This window comes from Botryllus schlosseri, chromosome 6, assembly GCF_051294905.1.
Source record: "Botryllus schlosseri isolate E-star chromosome 6, Bs_hap1, whole genome shotgun sequence".
NCBI lineage: Eukaryota > Metazoa > Chordata > Ascidiacea > Stolidobranchia > Styelidae > Botryllus > Botryllus schlosseri.
Window position 1 is genome coordinate 25,783,634 of NC_137241.1, and position 15,577 is coordinate 25,799,210.

A 15,577-nucleotide genomic window follows, 5' to 3' on the forward strand; every position below is an offset into this window, starting at 1 on the left:
CACTCTGGAATCCGGCCTGAAATATGACATTTGCCGTACATTGGCACTGAAGCAAATCACCGACAGCGCAATATAGCGTAAAGTTGCTGTACGCATTTAAAATCAACCAGGACGAAATGCAATCTGAAAATACACTACCATAAAAGCTTGAATGTGTATTTGGCGTATGTATGTCCTGATGGATCCGATTATTTAATATTTGGCAGCCAGTGTTTTGATGGGTTGAGGGTTAATATTCCGTGTTACGGTGTTGGCAAAAATTGTGTTTCAAATGATCGTGGCATTGATAAATATTGTGATTCGACATGTATGACCTACGCAGAGGTGGTCAGTAACAAAGTAGCCTTCTTCTACTTTTTCGAAGTACTCAAGTAGTTTGCCTCTACTTCTGGTACTTGCTCAAGTAGATCTGATTCCCGCTACTTCTACTTCATAATATTTTGTGATCTACTTACTTAGTTTTCGTTATTTTCAGTTTGTCAAGTAGAAGTAGTTTAATCCTCCAATCAGGAAGTGCGCCATACCATGATATTTTCTAAAACGTGCTTTTCCATTACATAGAGGATTACTATCGCATTTCCGTATCAATACTATCATTTTCGTCCCATGATGCGGACCAATGCTTATGCTCTCGAAAAGTGAATACCTCCTGGTATGCATCAATATGAATAAAGCTCGGCACCTTTCGCATAGCTCAATCTGTAACTTTTTTACAATCCATGCGAACGAATTAAGATCGTTTTCACAACTACTTACTTACTTGAGTAGATTTAAAGTCAGTCAATTCTACTTCTATTTCAAGTAGTTTTAGGTAGCTTATGGAAGAAGTACTTCTACTCGTACTTGAGTAGATTTTATCGTCACTACTTCTACTTGAGTAGCTTTCTTGACTACTTTGACCACCACCTACGTCAAGTCATCATATATACTTGATAACAGCTCTACTTCATAAGTATATTGCTAATCATGGTGCTGATTGTGCGTTCAAATGTGGAGAAACATTCAGTGAAGATGATGGCAGAGTTGAATCGAATGAAACAAGAAAAGGATCATTGTGACTTCGTAATTCAAGTCGGAAATGATGCGTATCATGCCCACAAAAATGTATTGTCGGCTGGTTCGGATTATTTCAAAGCTATGTTAAAGCACAACACAAAAGAGAGTCGCGAACGAAAAGTGGTTTTCAGAGATGTGGATTTTGAGTGTGTGAAAAATTGCGTCGATTTCATATATTCTGGTAAATTAGAAATTACTGATGAAAAGATGAATGATCTTCTTCATGTTGCAATCATGATGCAGTTGGAAGATGTTAAACAGATCATATCTGATATCTTGGAGGAGTCAATTACGGTAAAGAATTACTTTTCCTCAAGAACTGTCGCGGATATGTATGGACTAGAGGCTGTCTTGTCGCGATGCAGAATATTCTTTCATGCCAATATCATGGAAATCTCGAACCAACCTGAATTTGGAAATATTGCTAGAATCGACATCCTCAATTTTTTGAAGTCGGAAAAATCTGAATTATGTGAAGATGAATTACTAACGTTATTGCTAAACTGGGTGGAGAAAAATCAAAAAAATGAGCAACATCTACAGGAATCTCTCAAAGCAATTAAGTTTGACAAAATCTCGCCAGCATTTTTGGCACAACTTTTGGAATCAAACTCAATTATCAGCAATAACTTAGAATTGTATAAGTTGTTGAATGGATATCTTGTGAAAGCTTTTAAAAGACTGGTCAAAACGAAAAAAGAAATTGGCAATGATGAATGTATAATTCTTTCTGATGATGACAGATGCACTGGTGATGTGAAGTTGAAGACCACGGCGAATGCTTGGAAACCGATCGAACGCGATACTAATTTGAAACTGTCCCGGGAAGAATGGGACACTCTGGTGGGTGAAGTGTGACCCGGTGGAGCGATTATGACGTTTATGGCGTATTTTAGCAAACTGAATGTTGCTGCCGAATAGCATGGAAAGCGTTTTTAGTTGGTGTTCATGAAACTTTCAGATTTCTTTATTGGACTTGATGTTTGGGTACGTTCCCATCAATAAGTCAAACTGTTCATGACAGCGATGACTATGCTGGTCAGAGTTTGACAAGTGGACAATTTTTGTATCTTTTCCAAATTGGATTGGAATTAGAACTGTAGCTACAGATTTTTAAAAATTAGATTTGATTAGAATAGCTGGATTCGTCAAAACTTGGAAATGGAATTTTATTATTATTATTACTAAATTCCTGTTCATTCTCATAAACATGAAAATGGCAAATGTCTGTACAACAAGCTTGGCTCGTTTAACACTGCACAGCTCTCCTGTGACATTTCTGGAAAAATATTAAATTAGAATTGAAATGAGACCGTAAAAACATTTCACAAATTAGATGGCGGACATTTCGCTGTAATTAGTCTAATTGGACAACTAGAATTATTCAGTTGTCCAAGTCTGACGCTTGTTGGGTGGGGTTTGCACAAGATGAGGGTCTTACAAAGTCTTGATAGTAGTGGCGATAGTTCAGGCTGTACGGACCGGGTGTAATCCTACTGAAATCCAGTATATTTAGTGAAATTTTGTAGTTTTGTCTTTGTGTGGACAATTTTTGATTGTTGTAGCTGTTGATTTTTCACGTCGTTCACGATATGCTTCTCCGTTCAGAGTATTATACGCGGCGTCAGGTTGATCCTGAACAAAGTCACGCCGTCGACCTTCAAAGACCTCATGCAGCAAATGCTGGCTTTGAAAATCGACACGGAGAAAAAGCTCAGAGGCACGGTCAACCTGATTTTCGAGAAGGCAATCGTCGAACCCATTTTCTCAGAAGCTTATGCAAACATGTGCCGGCAGATGACGCAGATTCGCGTCACCCCGGAGGAGAGCGCCGACCAGCAGAACCCGGCGGGCCCGGTCGAGTTTCGGAAGCTCATCCTGACCAGGTGCCAGAAGGAATTCGAACGGGACAAGTCCGACCGCGAGCACCTTCTCGAGTTGAAAAAGAAAATGGAGGCCAACACCGACCCGGTTTGTGTGGATTTTCGATTCTTGCTATGTTCTCGATATGCGATGGGCATAGCGATTATATGTTTTCGTTACTACGGCAAAATCGGATTCCAAATAAGATATCGTAATTTGAGAGAGAGAACTTATTCGGTTTCACCAAAATATATAATATAAATACAAAGCAAATCACGGTATAATTCTTTTCATATAATTCAAAAGCCTAACGATGTTTTTTTCAGTGTTTTCAGCAATCACTTTCTTTCTTGTGCTTACGACCCCACTTTTCTCAATCAGGAACTAGCGCCCCAACTGAAAGAAGAATACGACACGGCCGAATTCAAGGACCGTCGACGGACTCTCGGGAATATCTGCTTTATCGGAGAGCTTTTCAAGCTTCGCATGTTGACGGAGCCAATTATGCACAACTGCATCATGACCCTGTTCAAAGCCAAAGACGACAACCATCTAGAGTCGCTGTGCCGTCTTCTGACTACGATAGGCAAGGATCTCGACCATCCGAAAGCCAAGGTGACCGCTCGGCGCTGGAAAGCTCTCAATACGATGCAGTCTAGAATTGAAGTCAAGAGTGCAGGAAAAGTTTTTGACAGCATCGATTTTAATTTCGAAAGCCGTCATATTCACCAATCGATCTCGCGCTGATTAATTTGCGGATAACATCATCGACTGACTGACTGTTTAATCATGACGAGAATGTGAAACAGTGAAGAAGTTGGCAACGGGTTAAGAGACACCACACTTAGATACCACAGATATTGATGAATCGCAATCAGACCCCAGTTTTTCTCAGGAAAATGACTGCCGTCTAAATCTTTTTTGTACTTTCGACTTCGATTTGAGACTGCATCGTATTTAGTGCGTAGTGCCCCTCCAATTGCTAATCCTGACGAGGGATTCTATTGTGCGATGTCGCTTTTCAGGAACGGTTGGACCAGTACTTCAGCCAGATCCGGAAAATTATCGACGAGAAACGTACCTCGTCTCGTGTTCGATTCATGTTGCAAGACGTCAACGACTTGAGAGCGGTACGCTAGTTTGCGACTCGCGTCTGTCTGCCGCGCTCTTTCTAACGTCCGTTCCTTTTTCGTACGACAGAACAACTGGGTGCCGCGCGCCATTCAGACGCAAGGCCCCAAAACCATCAGTCAGATTCATCAAGACGCGAAAAACGAACAAGAGATGCTGCAGCTGAAGCTGGCGTCCACGCCGAATCCAATCCAGAAACAGGTCGGTTTGTAATTTTGATATTGTGCTTGTCTACCGGGCAATATCTGGAGCAGTGGTTCACAAACTTTCAATGCTTGTGCCGCATATGAGACGGCGGAGACGCCCTCGAAAGCAGCCTAATACTTATAGAATTGACCAAGAAACAATTGATAAGAGCGCATCAATTGATTTAAAACGTCGAACGGCAAAATAATACTAGTTAACACTCGCATTGAGGCATAATTGGAAATTTCAGTAACTGTGTTGTGATGACTTTTGAACAGCTAATGCCGGGAGTAGGTAAACCAAAAGAGTCAACCCACCGAAATGTGATTTGATCTGGCCCATTTCGAAACTTTTTTGAACCCATATCGTCCTCATCAAAATATTTGAATAGTATATTCATAATGAAATGAACCCGAATATTTTCGACTGACACCCGTCACCAAATAGCAAAGAATTGGAATGGACATCGTATATCAACAATCGTATCGCAAAATATGTTGCGACCAACATGGGATTATGGAATTTCAAAGAATCGGGGTGAAGAGATCGCCAAAGCTCAATGTACTATTTTTAAATGGGACACGACGTTCTTTCTGATTCTCTACTAGTTGGTGACGGTTACCCCTGACGCGTTTCGGCCCAAAATATTCGGGATCATTACAATATGAATGTACTATACAATTGTATATTGAAATTCTGTACCGCCCCTGATCTTTGGGGCTTTGAGGAAATAGAAGATCCAGATGAAAATGGCCAAAATTGCTCATAAAAAAGTTTTTGTGTGCTAAACCATCATTTGGATCACAATGGTTGAAGTTTCTTGACAATTTTTCAAATCTGAACAACCCTATTGTTCATACATACCAAGTATCCGCGTAAACGAGGTGTATGACATTACATACCATGTGTCGGTGTACAAACATCATGGAAACAAATTCATGTTCTCAAGTCTCATCATGTACTGACTCTGTACATTTAATGTGGGCATAGATGACTTGGAGACAGGCAAACAGACATATTTAACCGTAACATGGTCTTAGTATGAACCGGCATGCATTCAACTTGGAGAGTACAACCCAGTGTTGGGATCAAGTCACTACCTTCGAGTCACGAGTCATTTCGAGTCATTGCACATTTTGACCCGAGTCAAGTCAAGTCAATCAATTTTCGAAAGTGACTCGAGTCAAGTCAAGTCATCCGATTTTTGGAGGTGACTCGTGTCAAGTCAAGTCAAGTCAAGAGTCAAGTCATAATTCAAGTCAAGTTGCCTTTTCGAAGTATGGGGCATGATTGCGTCATTGCATTGATTTAGCTGTCTGAAATGCAGATACAGTAGTCATTGATTCTGAACCGATGAACGAATGCAGAGTTAAATATAGACGGAAGTATGGCGCTGTATCGCTCACATATATGTAGAACTGTTAAACTACGTGGGTAATTGCATAGCCTCAGTGTATAGTTCGCAGCAGAATAGAGAATAGAGAAACGAATTGATAAGATGCGATACATTACCCACTTTCAAATTGATTTGATACAATTCGAGCCTGCGCCGATGATTGAGAACTATATAAACTATATTCGAATTCAATATCAATAAAACAAGAGGCTTGGTTAAGGTAAGAACAGAAATAGACATTTTGCTGTTAAATTATTTTACCATAAGTTTACGACAACGTAAGCTGTAAGCTTCGATAACTTCGTTTGCGGTCAATATATTTGTGAGAGAACAATGGTCGCTCATTAAATCATTGAATTATTGAATGATTGCTCACTCCCACGGGTTAGGCCAGCATTTCGCGAACAATTCGACCATATGCAAGAAACAGTGATTTTTATCGACACCGATTACTTGATGACTTGAAATTGACTCGTGAATTTTGCTCCGAGTCACGAGTCAATCCCCATTTCTGATACGCCGATTCAAGTCAAGTCAAGTCATTTTAGCAAAGTGACTCGAGTCAAGTCAAGTCATACGAAAAGGTGACTCGAGTCTGACTCGAGTTAAGTCATGACTCGAGTCATCCCAACACTGGTACAACCCTTTCACGGGATCACGCCATTTTCAATGGTTCTCCGCGAATGTGGTACACTTGCCCTGCCCTCATTATCTAATTTTGCAACTGTCGCATTTAGCAAGATCTGTTTTTGCACATCTCAACGTTAATTGCTTTACTTCGTAACTTCACTTCATAAACAGTTCTTTATGGAGGTAATTAGCTGTTGATAATTATGGGATTAGTGTTCTGCACTGCGTGATATGGAAATGGTAGTGAATCGCTGAAGTAGGAATACTTGAAATAATAGCCTGGGGAATTTACCAGCACGCTTTTAGAATGGCAACACGGTGAAAGCTCATTTGTGGGTTTTATATATCTGAAAACGATATCTAGTGTTGTGGTTCGTACCTTTTACCGACCTGGCAAACCCTTACACTAATGTGCAAGTTTTCGTCTGGTCACAAAAAGAAAAATGTACCACATTACACCTCCCATGCGTTGCTGCAGAATTCTGGTGCAAAAAATACACAGCATCGGCAATCCCGTTGAAGGAACAAATCTTTAAAACGAGATCTGTGTTGTCTTCTAGTGCGTATGTATATGTCTTAACCTCCAGCGACCCGTGGGTCATCGAACCCCTGGGGTTGGTTTGAGCCCTCGTTAAGAATCGCTGATCTAGTGCATCAAATACAGCCAACACACTTCTAATTGGAGTAATACGGAAGTACATTTTTGATAAATTTAATAAAAATATATATTTGTGTCTATAGGGTGGAGGTCGTAATCAGAACCGTATGGGAAACCGTGTCGGAGGTGAAGACGGATGGACTAAAGTCCAGACAGCGAAACCGGTACTGTTCGATCGGTTCAAGATGAAAATGCAGCGCACCACCCTGGACGAGAACAAAGTCACGCTGGGGCCGTCGAAAGGTTACGCCGGCTGGCGATCGGGCAGCGCGGGGTCAAGCCTCACGAAGACCGGGTCCAGCGGGTACTCGCCTTCGGGCTCGATGGACAGGACTCCGGAAGGCGGAGCGAGGTCGAGCACTCCGAGCACCGTGAACAGGTTCTCCGCCCTGCAAAGCGCAGAGGAGAGGAGACAAGGAGGAAGGTTTGTGGCGAATGTTGCTTTTGATTCAGATCTTTCTCGTGTGTGTCACTGTGGCGTCAGAGTTTAGAGCAACTGGTTCCTGAAGTGAGCGATAGGGGCAAAATACACAAAGAGAGATGTTAAGTTAGCTGAATAATATAGCTGTATCAAAATAAGGAAATGAGTTTGTGTATAATATGAAATAGTACATTTGGCTTTAGCTATCTATCGTCTTGATTATTCGTGTTTTCATGCCTGCGCAACGTCATATTTGATGATAGGGTTGTTGATATACAAAGTTCTTAGCAATCCTCTACTAGTTGCTGACGATTACCCCTGACGAGCGTCTGAGCATATTTGAGTTTATTTCAATATGAATATATTATTGCAGCCTCCTTTGTTTTATCTCTGTCAATAGTGCTCACTCTGGGAACCTCGGCTCTACATTTTAGCCGTGCGAATCATTGGGGCGGTAATTTTAAGTCTCTACACTGCTGGCGGACTAAAAACCATGCCGGTTTTGCTGGGCGATGATGATTGGCGTTTCTCGTACTGTGCTAAGCATGGCGAAACTCTTTCCTGAGCCCGTTTCATTTGTCCGTCTTCAGCATACCCCACTCGGTTCCGAGATGCCCCATCTGTCTCGGATGCCCCGAATTGTTGTCTCCGGAATGCCCCTATTGTCCCGGAGAGCACACACATGATCCAAGATGCCCCATCTGTCTTGGTTCGCACTCACAATCCGAGATGCCCCCTCTGTCTCGGATTCACATCATCTACACAATCTTTGACGATGATGAACCCTGCCCTCCGACTTATCGAGCATGTGGAATTTGCGGGATCTGAGTCATTGAAATTGTATTCCTGGACATCGTTTTTAAAGATAGTAATATATTGGCGTTCATATTAAACGTATCTAAGATGTTAAGAAAGACCTTGAAAATCATGCTCAATATCAGATGCTGTTGTGGCAACGTTTGCATCTTTGAACACTTGCCTTTCTCTCGATGAAAGTGGAGAGACATCTCACCCTAAACCAAGTGGCGCAATAATTGTGTTGGGCTTGGAATCTAGATTCCAAACAGTACCTTGGTTGCCGGGTTTGCGTTCCTGAGTTCTTCTCTTTTTGATTTTAAGAAACGAACTGAAGTCTTCTGAAGTTCCAATCGTTGCTGAAGGGTTAATGATGATATGGTATAGTACGGTGCACAGCTAGAAAAGAGCTGTTTGTGGAGGAAGAAAGAAATAGCTTTATTAATAACAATATGAGAGCTAGTTATTTATCTAATTACCTGTTTGACTTGATTGAGATAGGTTCTGATCTAGTCGTACCCTCACTATTGCTTGAAACATTCGCTTTATTTGAGTAATCTATTACACCAATAGTCCTACTGATATTGTTATTAATACTACTTGATTATTCACGTTAGCCTGCATATTGTCAAGTGTACCAAATCTCTACAGGCATGTATTTTTAGTGGTGCTTGTAGGTGGATATTTGTGAACCGCGGACAAAGGTATTGATATGTGTCGTCTCTTTCAGACCGGGCAGCCGCGACGGTTCCAGGTCCGGATCGCGTGGCTCGATGGGTCCGCCGTCTTCTAACCCGGGTCGCACCCCGCGAAGAGACGAAAGGTCGTCCTCGCTGGAAGCGGCTAGGAAGATCACGTCGGCCGACAGATCGCAGGATTCGAGGCAGAGGCGATCGCGAGGTTAGTGTTCGATTTCTCCTGTTGGCGTCGCCAGTAAAATGGGGTTTGCATTGAAAATAGAAAAAAATTAGAAAGTTTGTTTGTAGTAAATTAGAAATTTTTGAGCAACCCTACTGTACAGCGTTGTCGTCGTCTGAACCTGTCACCTTTTTCTGCAGAGTCTAGTCCCTCGATACCGAAACTGAGGCCGGCCACCCCACAACACGCGGAGACGGCCCACAAATACAACACCGACCTGGACGAGGAGAAGATGCAGCAAAAAAGCCGAAATATTCTCGATGAATTCTTGAGCATCGTGGACTTCAAGGTGAGCGATGAAAATTGCAGGAGCTTACACTCGTGAGGGTAATGGTCAGCAAAGTCTTGGAGGATTGGTTATATTATGGAATATATCATTCTACTGTTTATTGTACCTTAATGTCTCTTGAAAAAAAGTTTTTTTACTGATTTATTAAGAATTTTTCCATCCTTTTTCTGTTCTCGCCCTCTTGTTTTTTTTTCTCTTTGAACCACGCAGGAAGCCACGGAATGTATCGAGGAGTTGAACGCGCCGCCGACTCTGATGCACGCCCTCGTGTACGCGGCGCACGAATTCACGCTCGAGAAAAAGAGAGAGCAACGCGTCAACATCGGCCGGCTGATGGCGCACTTGCTGAAACGCGGACGGCTTTCCGTAGAGCAGTACATCAAGGGGTATGCGGCTGTTTTCATTCGATCATTTCTGTTGCAATCAGAAGTGGTCAGTGATCAAGTACTCCAGCAGACTTGGACAACTAGATAATTCTATTTGTCTAATTTCACTGAATTAGAGCGAAATGCAAGTAATCTAATTCTAATCTAATTTGTGAAACGTTTCGATGCTCTAATTCTAGTTCTAATCTAATTATTGTTTTCCTGAAAATGCCTCTTTGTCCGAGGCACATTGCACTATTGCAGTGAGTTAACAAGAATATCTCCTCTTGCGCAGGGAAATCCAGTGCCAAGCCGCCACCGCCTTACTTACACCGTGCAGTCATAGCAGATATTATGACGAATAATAGCATGCTAGAGTAGCTTGTAGTCTGCGAACAACATTCTAGTTTTTAAAACTTTACGTTAGTACATCGCCGTTCTGACTAACATGGGCGATGCCCATGGTTACCATAAAAGAAGTCATATTTCATTAAAGTGTAGTAAAAATCGAGCCAGGCTTGGTGTACAGACGTTAACCATTCTCATGGGTATGGGAATGCACTGTTGTTGTTTATTAAACAACAAATATGTGGCGCTTATCGCCTGACGGCCTTTTGCACCACGCACTGTGAATTGATATGAACTGAATTTTGCAGTATTCATTTCCCATATACAATTTCATTCAATTTCCAAGTTTTTGCGAACTGAGTACCTCTAATTCTAATTCTAATCTAATTTGGAAAAAGCTTTGTAGCTGTAATTCTAATTCTAATCTAATTTGGAAAAAGCTTAGTAGCTGTAATTCCAATTCTAATTCTAATCGAATTTGGAAAAACTGTGTAGCTCTAATTCTAATCTAATTAGAAAAAGTACTGTGGAGCTCTAATTCTAATTCTAATCTAATTCAGAAAAGCTGAAAATTTTCTAGTTGTCCAAGTCTGTAACTCCAGTATATTTTGCTGGCACTACTTGAATTGTGGTTTTAGACTTCTATTCGGGCAATTTTCGAGCTAAACTCGCTAATTTCGTATAGGAGATAATGAAAAGTAGTTTTGGGATAGCTTACATCATTTTTATGCCTGAAATGAGCGTCACGGTAGCTGGTGAATATATTCAGACCTATATTTAGTGGCACTAGTCATTTTGGGTTAGTTGCAAAGATATGCCTCACTTTTTCGGGATACTCGGGTAGGTTTTGCTTACTTTCTCAGTGGTTTTCTTTTAAGACTGCTTCCGCTGATACTTGAATGAAACTGCTCACTTTTTCGCTCGTCAGATTTTTAAAGCAGCATGTAGTTTTAAATAGGTCTATGTCCGTCGCATTTTCGTTACTCGCTGTATTATTTTTCAAGGTTTTTTTTAATGTAGACTTCATTCCCTTGACAGCCTGGCCGAGTTACTGAAGCTGGGCAGCGATTTTGAGATCGAGGTCCCGAAAGTGTGGGAGTATTTCGCCGATCAAATGGCCCCGGTTTTCGCGGAGGAAAACGAAGCCGAGATCTCCCTCGCCGTGCTTGGAAAACTCGCCGCCCCGCTGGCTGAGGAGGACAGGTCCGGGGTTTTTGTGGCCGAAATCGTCAAAGAGATTATCAGGCGCGGGGTGAGTAGATGTCTGCTTGTCCTGTCGCTGATTTTCGGCGACGAATGCGCGTTTTCGTGGTTAGAATCTGGATAGTTTCGTGGCGCGTTGGCGGAGGAGTAATCTCGACTGGTGCAAGATTCTGAATAAGGGCGAAAGCGACGTCGGGAGCTTCTTGGAAAAACATGTATGTTGATTGTTGTGATTGATTGGGTACTAGCCCCTGCTAGTTTCGGTACTTTCTGGCTGTACACAGTTGATGCAACAGTCCATGAGCTCGGTAGGAAAATGGAATGAGCAAACGCAAAAACTAAAATTAGTAAGAAATATAAGAAAGCAACTCTCAAATGTAGGAAACGGCTGACAGTGTGAGCTTGCACTGATATTGTTGTTAAATATGAACTAAAACAGGAACTGTATTTACTCAAAATTCACTCGTCACGCATCACTATGCTATAAATATGATGATATGACAGGGTTGTAATGACTCGACTCGAGTCACGATTTTCTGATGACTCGAGTCATATTCTAAAAATACGGAAATGACTCGACCAAGTCACATGACTCGAGAATCAGACAGCCAAGACCGACATTTCTATGTAAATTCAAAGAATAGTAAAGTAACCACAGTATTGGTATTTCGTCTATTGGTACTGGTACTTGAAAGAGTGACCTGAAGCTGCTAAAAGTGAAGAAAATTAGTATATTATAAATGCAAATCATTCGCTATCACCAAAGAGAGTTGTAAAAAGTGGATTTTACAGGAATTTGACTATAAACTTAGCAGTCAACATTGACTTGGACTCGGACTCGAGTCATAATACCATGACTCGGACTCAAGCCTCTGCTCGCTGACTGGGATTCACACTTGACTCGGTGGTGAATTGAAAATGACTCGACTTAACTCGAGTCAAAACTATAAAAGTGAAATTGACTTGTGACACGGAGCCTTGTGACTTGGTTACAACTCTGATATATGATACGTTCTTAGTACACGGATAAGATGTGGTTGCAATAGCTAGTTTTAAACTACCGATATGATAGAGTTAGGTAGATTGCAGGTACGTTGTTCTGAACGTGTTACTCCTATGTGAGATTAGGAGTGTGGATGTGAGCGCCTGTATCGCTGCGTTTTGTAATCCCAAATTTTCATTTCAACTGTCCCAGTCGCGATACTAATTTCGATCTGCGCGTTTCAGAATCTGCGAGAACTCGGAGTTCAGCCCCAGGGTCAGAGCGCGTCCGTGCCGGAAGCCAGACAGAACGAACCCAGCAAACGTTACCGCCTCGAGATGGACCTGACTCAGCTCTTGAACAAGGGCCTGTCGAACGACGATATTTTCGACTGGGTCGAAAAGAACTTGACGCCGGAAGAAGCTGTCGCGCCGGACTTCATCCGCGCTCTCACCATTAGCGTATGCAGGAGATCTCTCAAAAGTAAGATGATTTTATGGCTGGTGATCTGATGTATTGCTGCTCTATATATTGCCAAATCTGTATTGACGATATCTTTGTTGCGCTCATAGCCACGCTATCGAGTCGAGGCTAACGTGACTTTGCGTATGATTTTCTCTGCTTGTAACTTCACGCGATTCGACTTTTCTGTTTCAGTCGATGCGAAAGACGGCGACAAAATGACCGTGGTCGAAGATAAGATCACGGAACGCAGCATTCTGCTGAATAAATACATCGAAAATCGACAGGACAGGGAGCTGCAAGTGTTGTACGCGCTACAGAATCTGATGGTCGAACTCGATCAGCCGCGAGGTAATGGAAATCATTCTCGTTTCTCTACATCTGTGGTTCTTGACCGGACGTGACCGATTTGTAAATGTGTATGTGGACAGGTTTTGTGTAGCTATAACTCTAATTATAATCCAATTTTTGTAAGCTGAAAGTTTACCACTTTTTCATCGCTACACTCTACGTGGAGATATTAAAAGTCTCGAATCTAGTGGGTGGTTGAAATCGAAGCTTTTCAGTTCTGCCGGGCAATGATGAGGTGCCCACAGCATCTCGTACCCCTTGAAGAATGGCGAAATTCTCACTCTCTGAGCCCGGTGTTGTCCGATCAACTTTCGTCCATCTGTCCGGGATGCCCATTTGTCTCGGACGTCCCGAATCGTCTCCAGGATGCCCCTTCTGTCCTGGAGGCCTCTTACGAAATCCAAGATGCCCCCTAATGTCTTGGTACACTCATACAATTCGAGACGCCCCTTTTGTCTCTGATTCACACAATATAGGCTTAGAGTACACAATATATGACGATGATGAAGATTGCATTCCGAGCAAACCTCCATGTGTGGAACAGCCGTCTCTGAGTCACTGAAAGCAACTTTTAAGACGTGTCCGCGCAAATGTCGGGTTGCTGGTAGTGTCACTTTTAATGACAATATATGGGGCGCAGAGGTGGTCTTTAGCAAAGTACTTGTGCTCTCCCAGAGTGGCCGAGTAGATTTTGGCCACTTGCTCCGCTTTCACTAGTGGTTATGTTTCTCGACCGCATTTCTTTTTTGAGTGGAATTGGTAGAACTTGCTGGCGAAATAGTAGCGACGGTGTCACGGTAACGGAACGTATTTTCGAAACTGTTTCCATATCATATTGAATGAAACCCGAATATTTTGGGCTGTCGCTCGTCAGGGGTAATCGCTTACTACTTTGACTATCTCTAGGCCTAGCTAGAACACTTGCTTTTTTACGTATTTCTGCGCCTACAATTGAACATCCGTCCGATTCTGATTCCCCACCTTTTGTTTTACCAGACGTCCTCCGCATGCTCTTTGACGTGTTCTACAACAAAGTCGTGGTCCAGGAGCAGACGTTCTATAACTGGGAGAAATCCGAAGAACCCAACGAGCAGGAGGGTCGCGGCGTGACGGTGGCGTCAGTCAATATGTTTTTTACGTGGCTGCGTCAGGGTTGTAATGACTCGAGTCAAGACTCGACTCGAGTCCGACTCGAGTCACGATTTTCTGATGACTCGAATTGACTCGAGTCATTTATTCAAAATGTGGAAATGACTCAACTCGAGTCAATCTGTGTATTGATTCGACTTGGACTCGAGTCATTGCGCATGACTCGAACGACTCGAGTCATTGCGCATGACTCGAACCAAGTCATTGACTCGAGACTCACACGGCCAAGACCGACATTTCATTGTAATTCCGAAGCCAACACACTATTGGGATTTCGTCTGTTGGTACTGGCACTTGAAAATGCGACCATAAACTGCTAAAAGTGAGGAAAATTGGTATATTATAAATACGAACCATTCGATATCACCAAACAGAGTTATAAAAAGTGGGTTTACCAAGACTTCAACTGGAAACTGAGCAGTCAACACAATGACTTGGACTCGGACTCGAGTCATAATACCATGACTCGGACTCGGCACTCTGCTCGCTGACTTGGACTCGGAATTGACTCGGTAGTGAATTGAAATGACTCGACTTGACTCGAGTCAAAACTATAAAAGTGAGATTGACTTGTGACTCGGAGCCTTGTGACTTGGTTACTACCCTGGGCTGCGTACGGCCGACCCGGAAAGCGACGGAGATTAGCGTTCTGATCTCTGAAGATTTATTGGTACTTTGGTTTCGGTGGATTGCAAGGACGCGCCTGGTCGCGGTCGAACGAGAGAACCGTGTATCGCGCTCGGAACTGTTTTCTCGACAAGCCTCTCTCTCACTCACTCTCCTCTACGTTAAGTTTTTCAAGCAAATTATCGCGACCGTTACTATGCTCTCGTATTGAGCTTGAGAATATCTTCTCTTTTCGATTTCCGCGTCGAAGCGCCGTTTGTCCAACTGTTCTGAATCTTTTCGAAACGCTTCTCTCCTGTGGCAGCCTGTCTTATTTTTACGATATCATTGTCAATTTATTATATTGTAAATCAGCTTGGCGTTAAGCGGCGGTAGGAACAGAATTTCGTGACGTTTCGCGTTTGTAATTGTGTAACGGCACTGCGTCCGTCTTGGGGGAGGCGGGTGCGGTTTTCGTTACGATTCGGTGTGTTGAAAGTATTCGTTTGGGTTTTCGGATTGAAATTATGGCTTTGGTGCGCACGTCTTGACACCACACAATATCGGATTGTGGTTTTGTCGGACGTGGGATTGGATTTTTGAAATGCGTTTCTCGGAGACACAGCGCGGCGTCTGTGGAAATTATGTTGTTGTTTCTTCGTTTGAAATGATTGTGATATAATCGTTGTCGTGCTGACGACGGATGTGAACGTGCGATGTATAAAAGGACTGATAATTTAAAAAACGAGAATACAGATTGTGAAACAA

At 42.6% G+C, this 15,577-nt stretch overlaps 1 protein-coding gene across 2 annotated transcripts; it reads left to right on the forward strand.

The window, feature by feature from the left end:
- The first annotated feature begins 919 nt into the window (after positions 1-919).
- LOC145441830 (eukaryotic translation initiation factor 4 gamma 3-like) lies at positions 920-15,577 on the forward strand. 2 transcript variants are annotated; one of them, XM_080319774.1, is made up of 15 exons: positions 1,171-1,350; positions 1,800-1,899; positions 2,665-3,027; positions 3,301-3,534; positions 3,945-4,049; positions 4,120-4,251; positions 7,004-7,344; positions 8,867-9,036; positions 9,195-9,343; positions 9,554-9,729; positions 11,095-11,308; positions 11,373-11,474; positions 12,487-12,724; positions 12,899-13,054; positions 14,051-15,577. In XM_080319774.1, the coding sequence occupies exons 1-15, from the start codon at positions 1,307-1,309 to the stop codon at positions 14,275-14,277; spliced, it is 2,751 nt and encodes a 916-aa protein (XP_080175900.1). In that variant the 5' UTR covers positions 1,171-1,306; the 3' UTR covers positions 14,278-15,577. The 2 variants fall into 2 exon arrangements, with proteins under 2 accessions (XP_080175899.1, XP_080175900.1); XM_080319773.1 differs by having other exon boundaries at positions 920-1,899.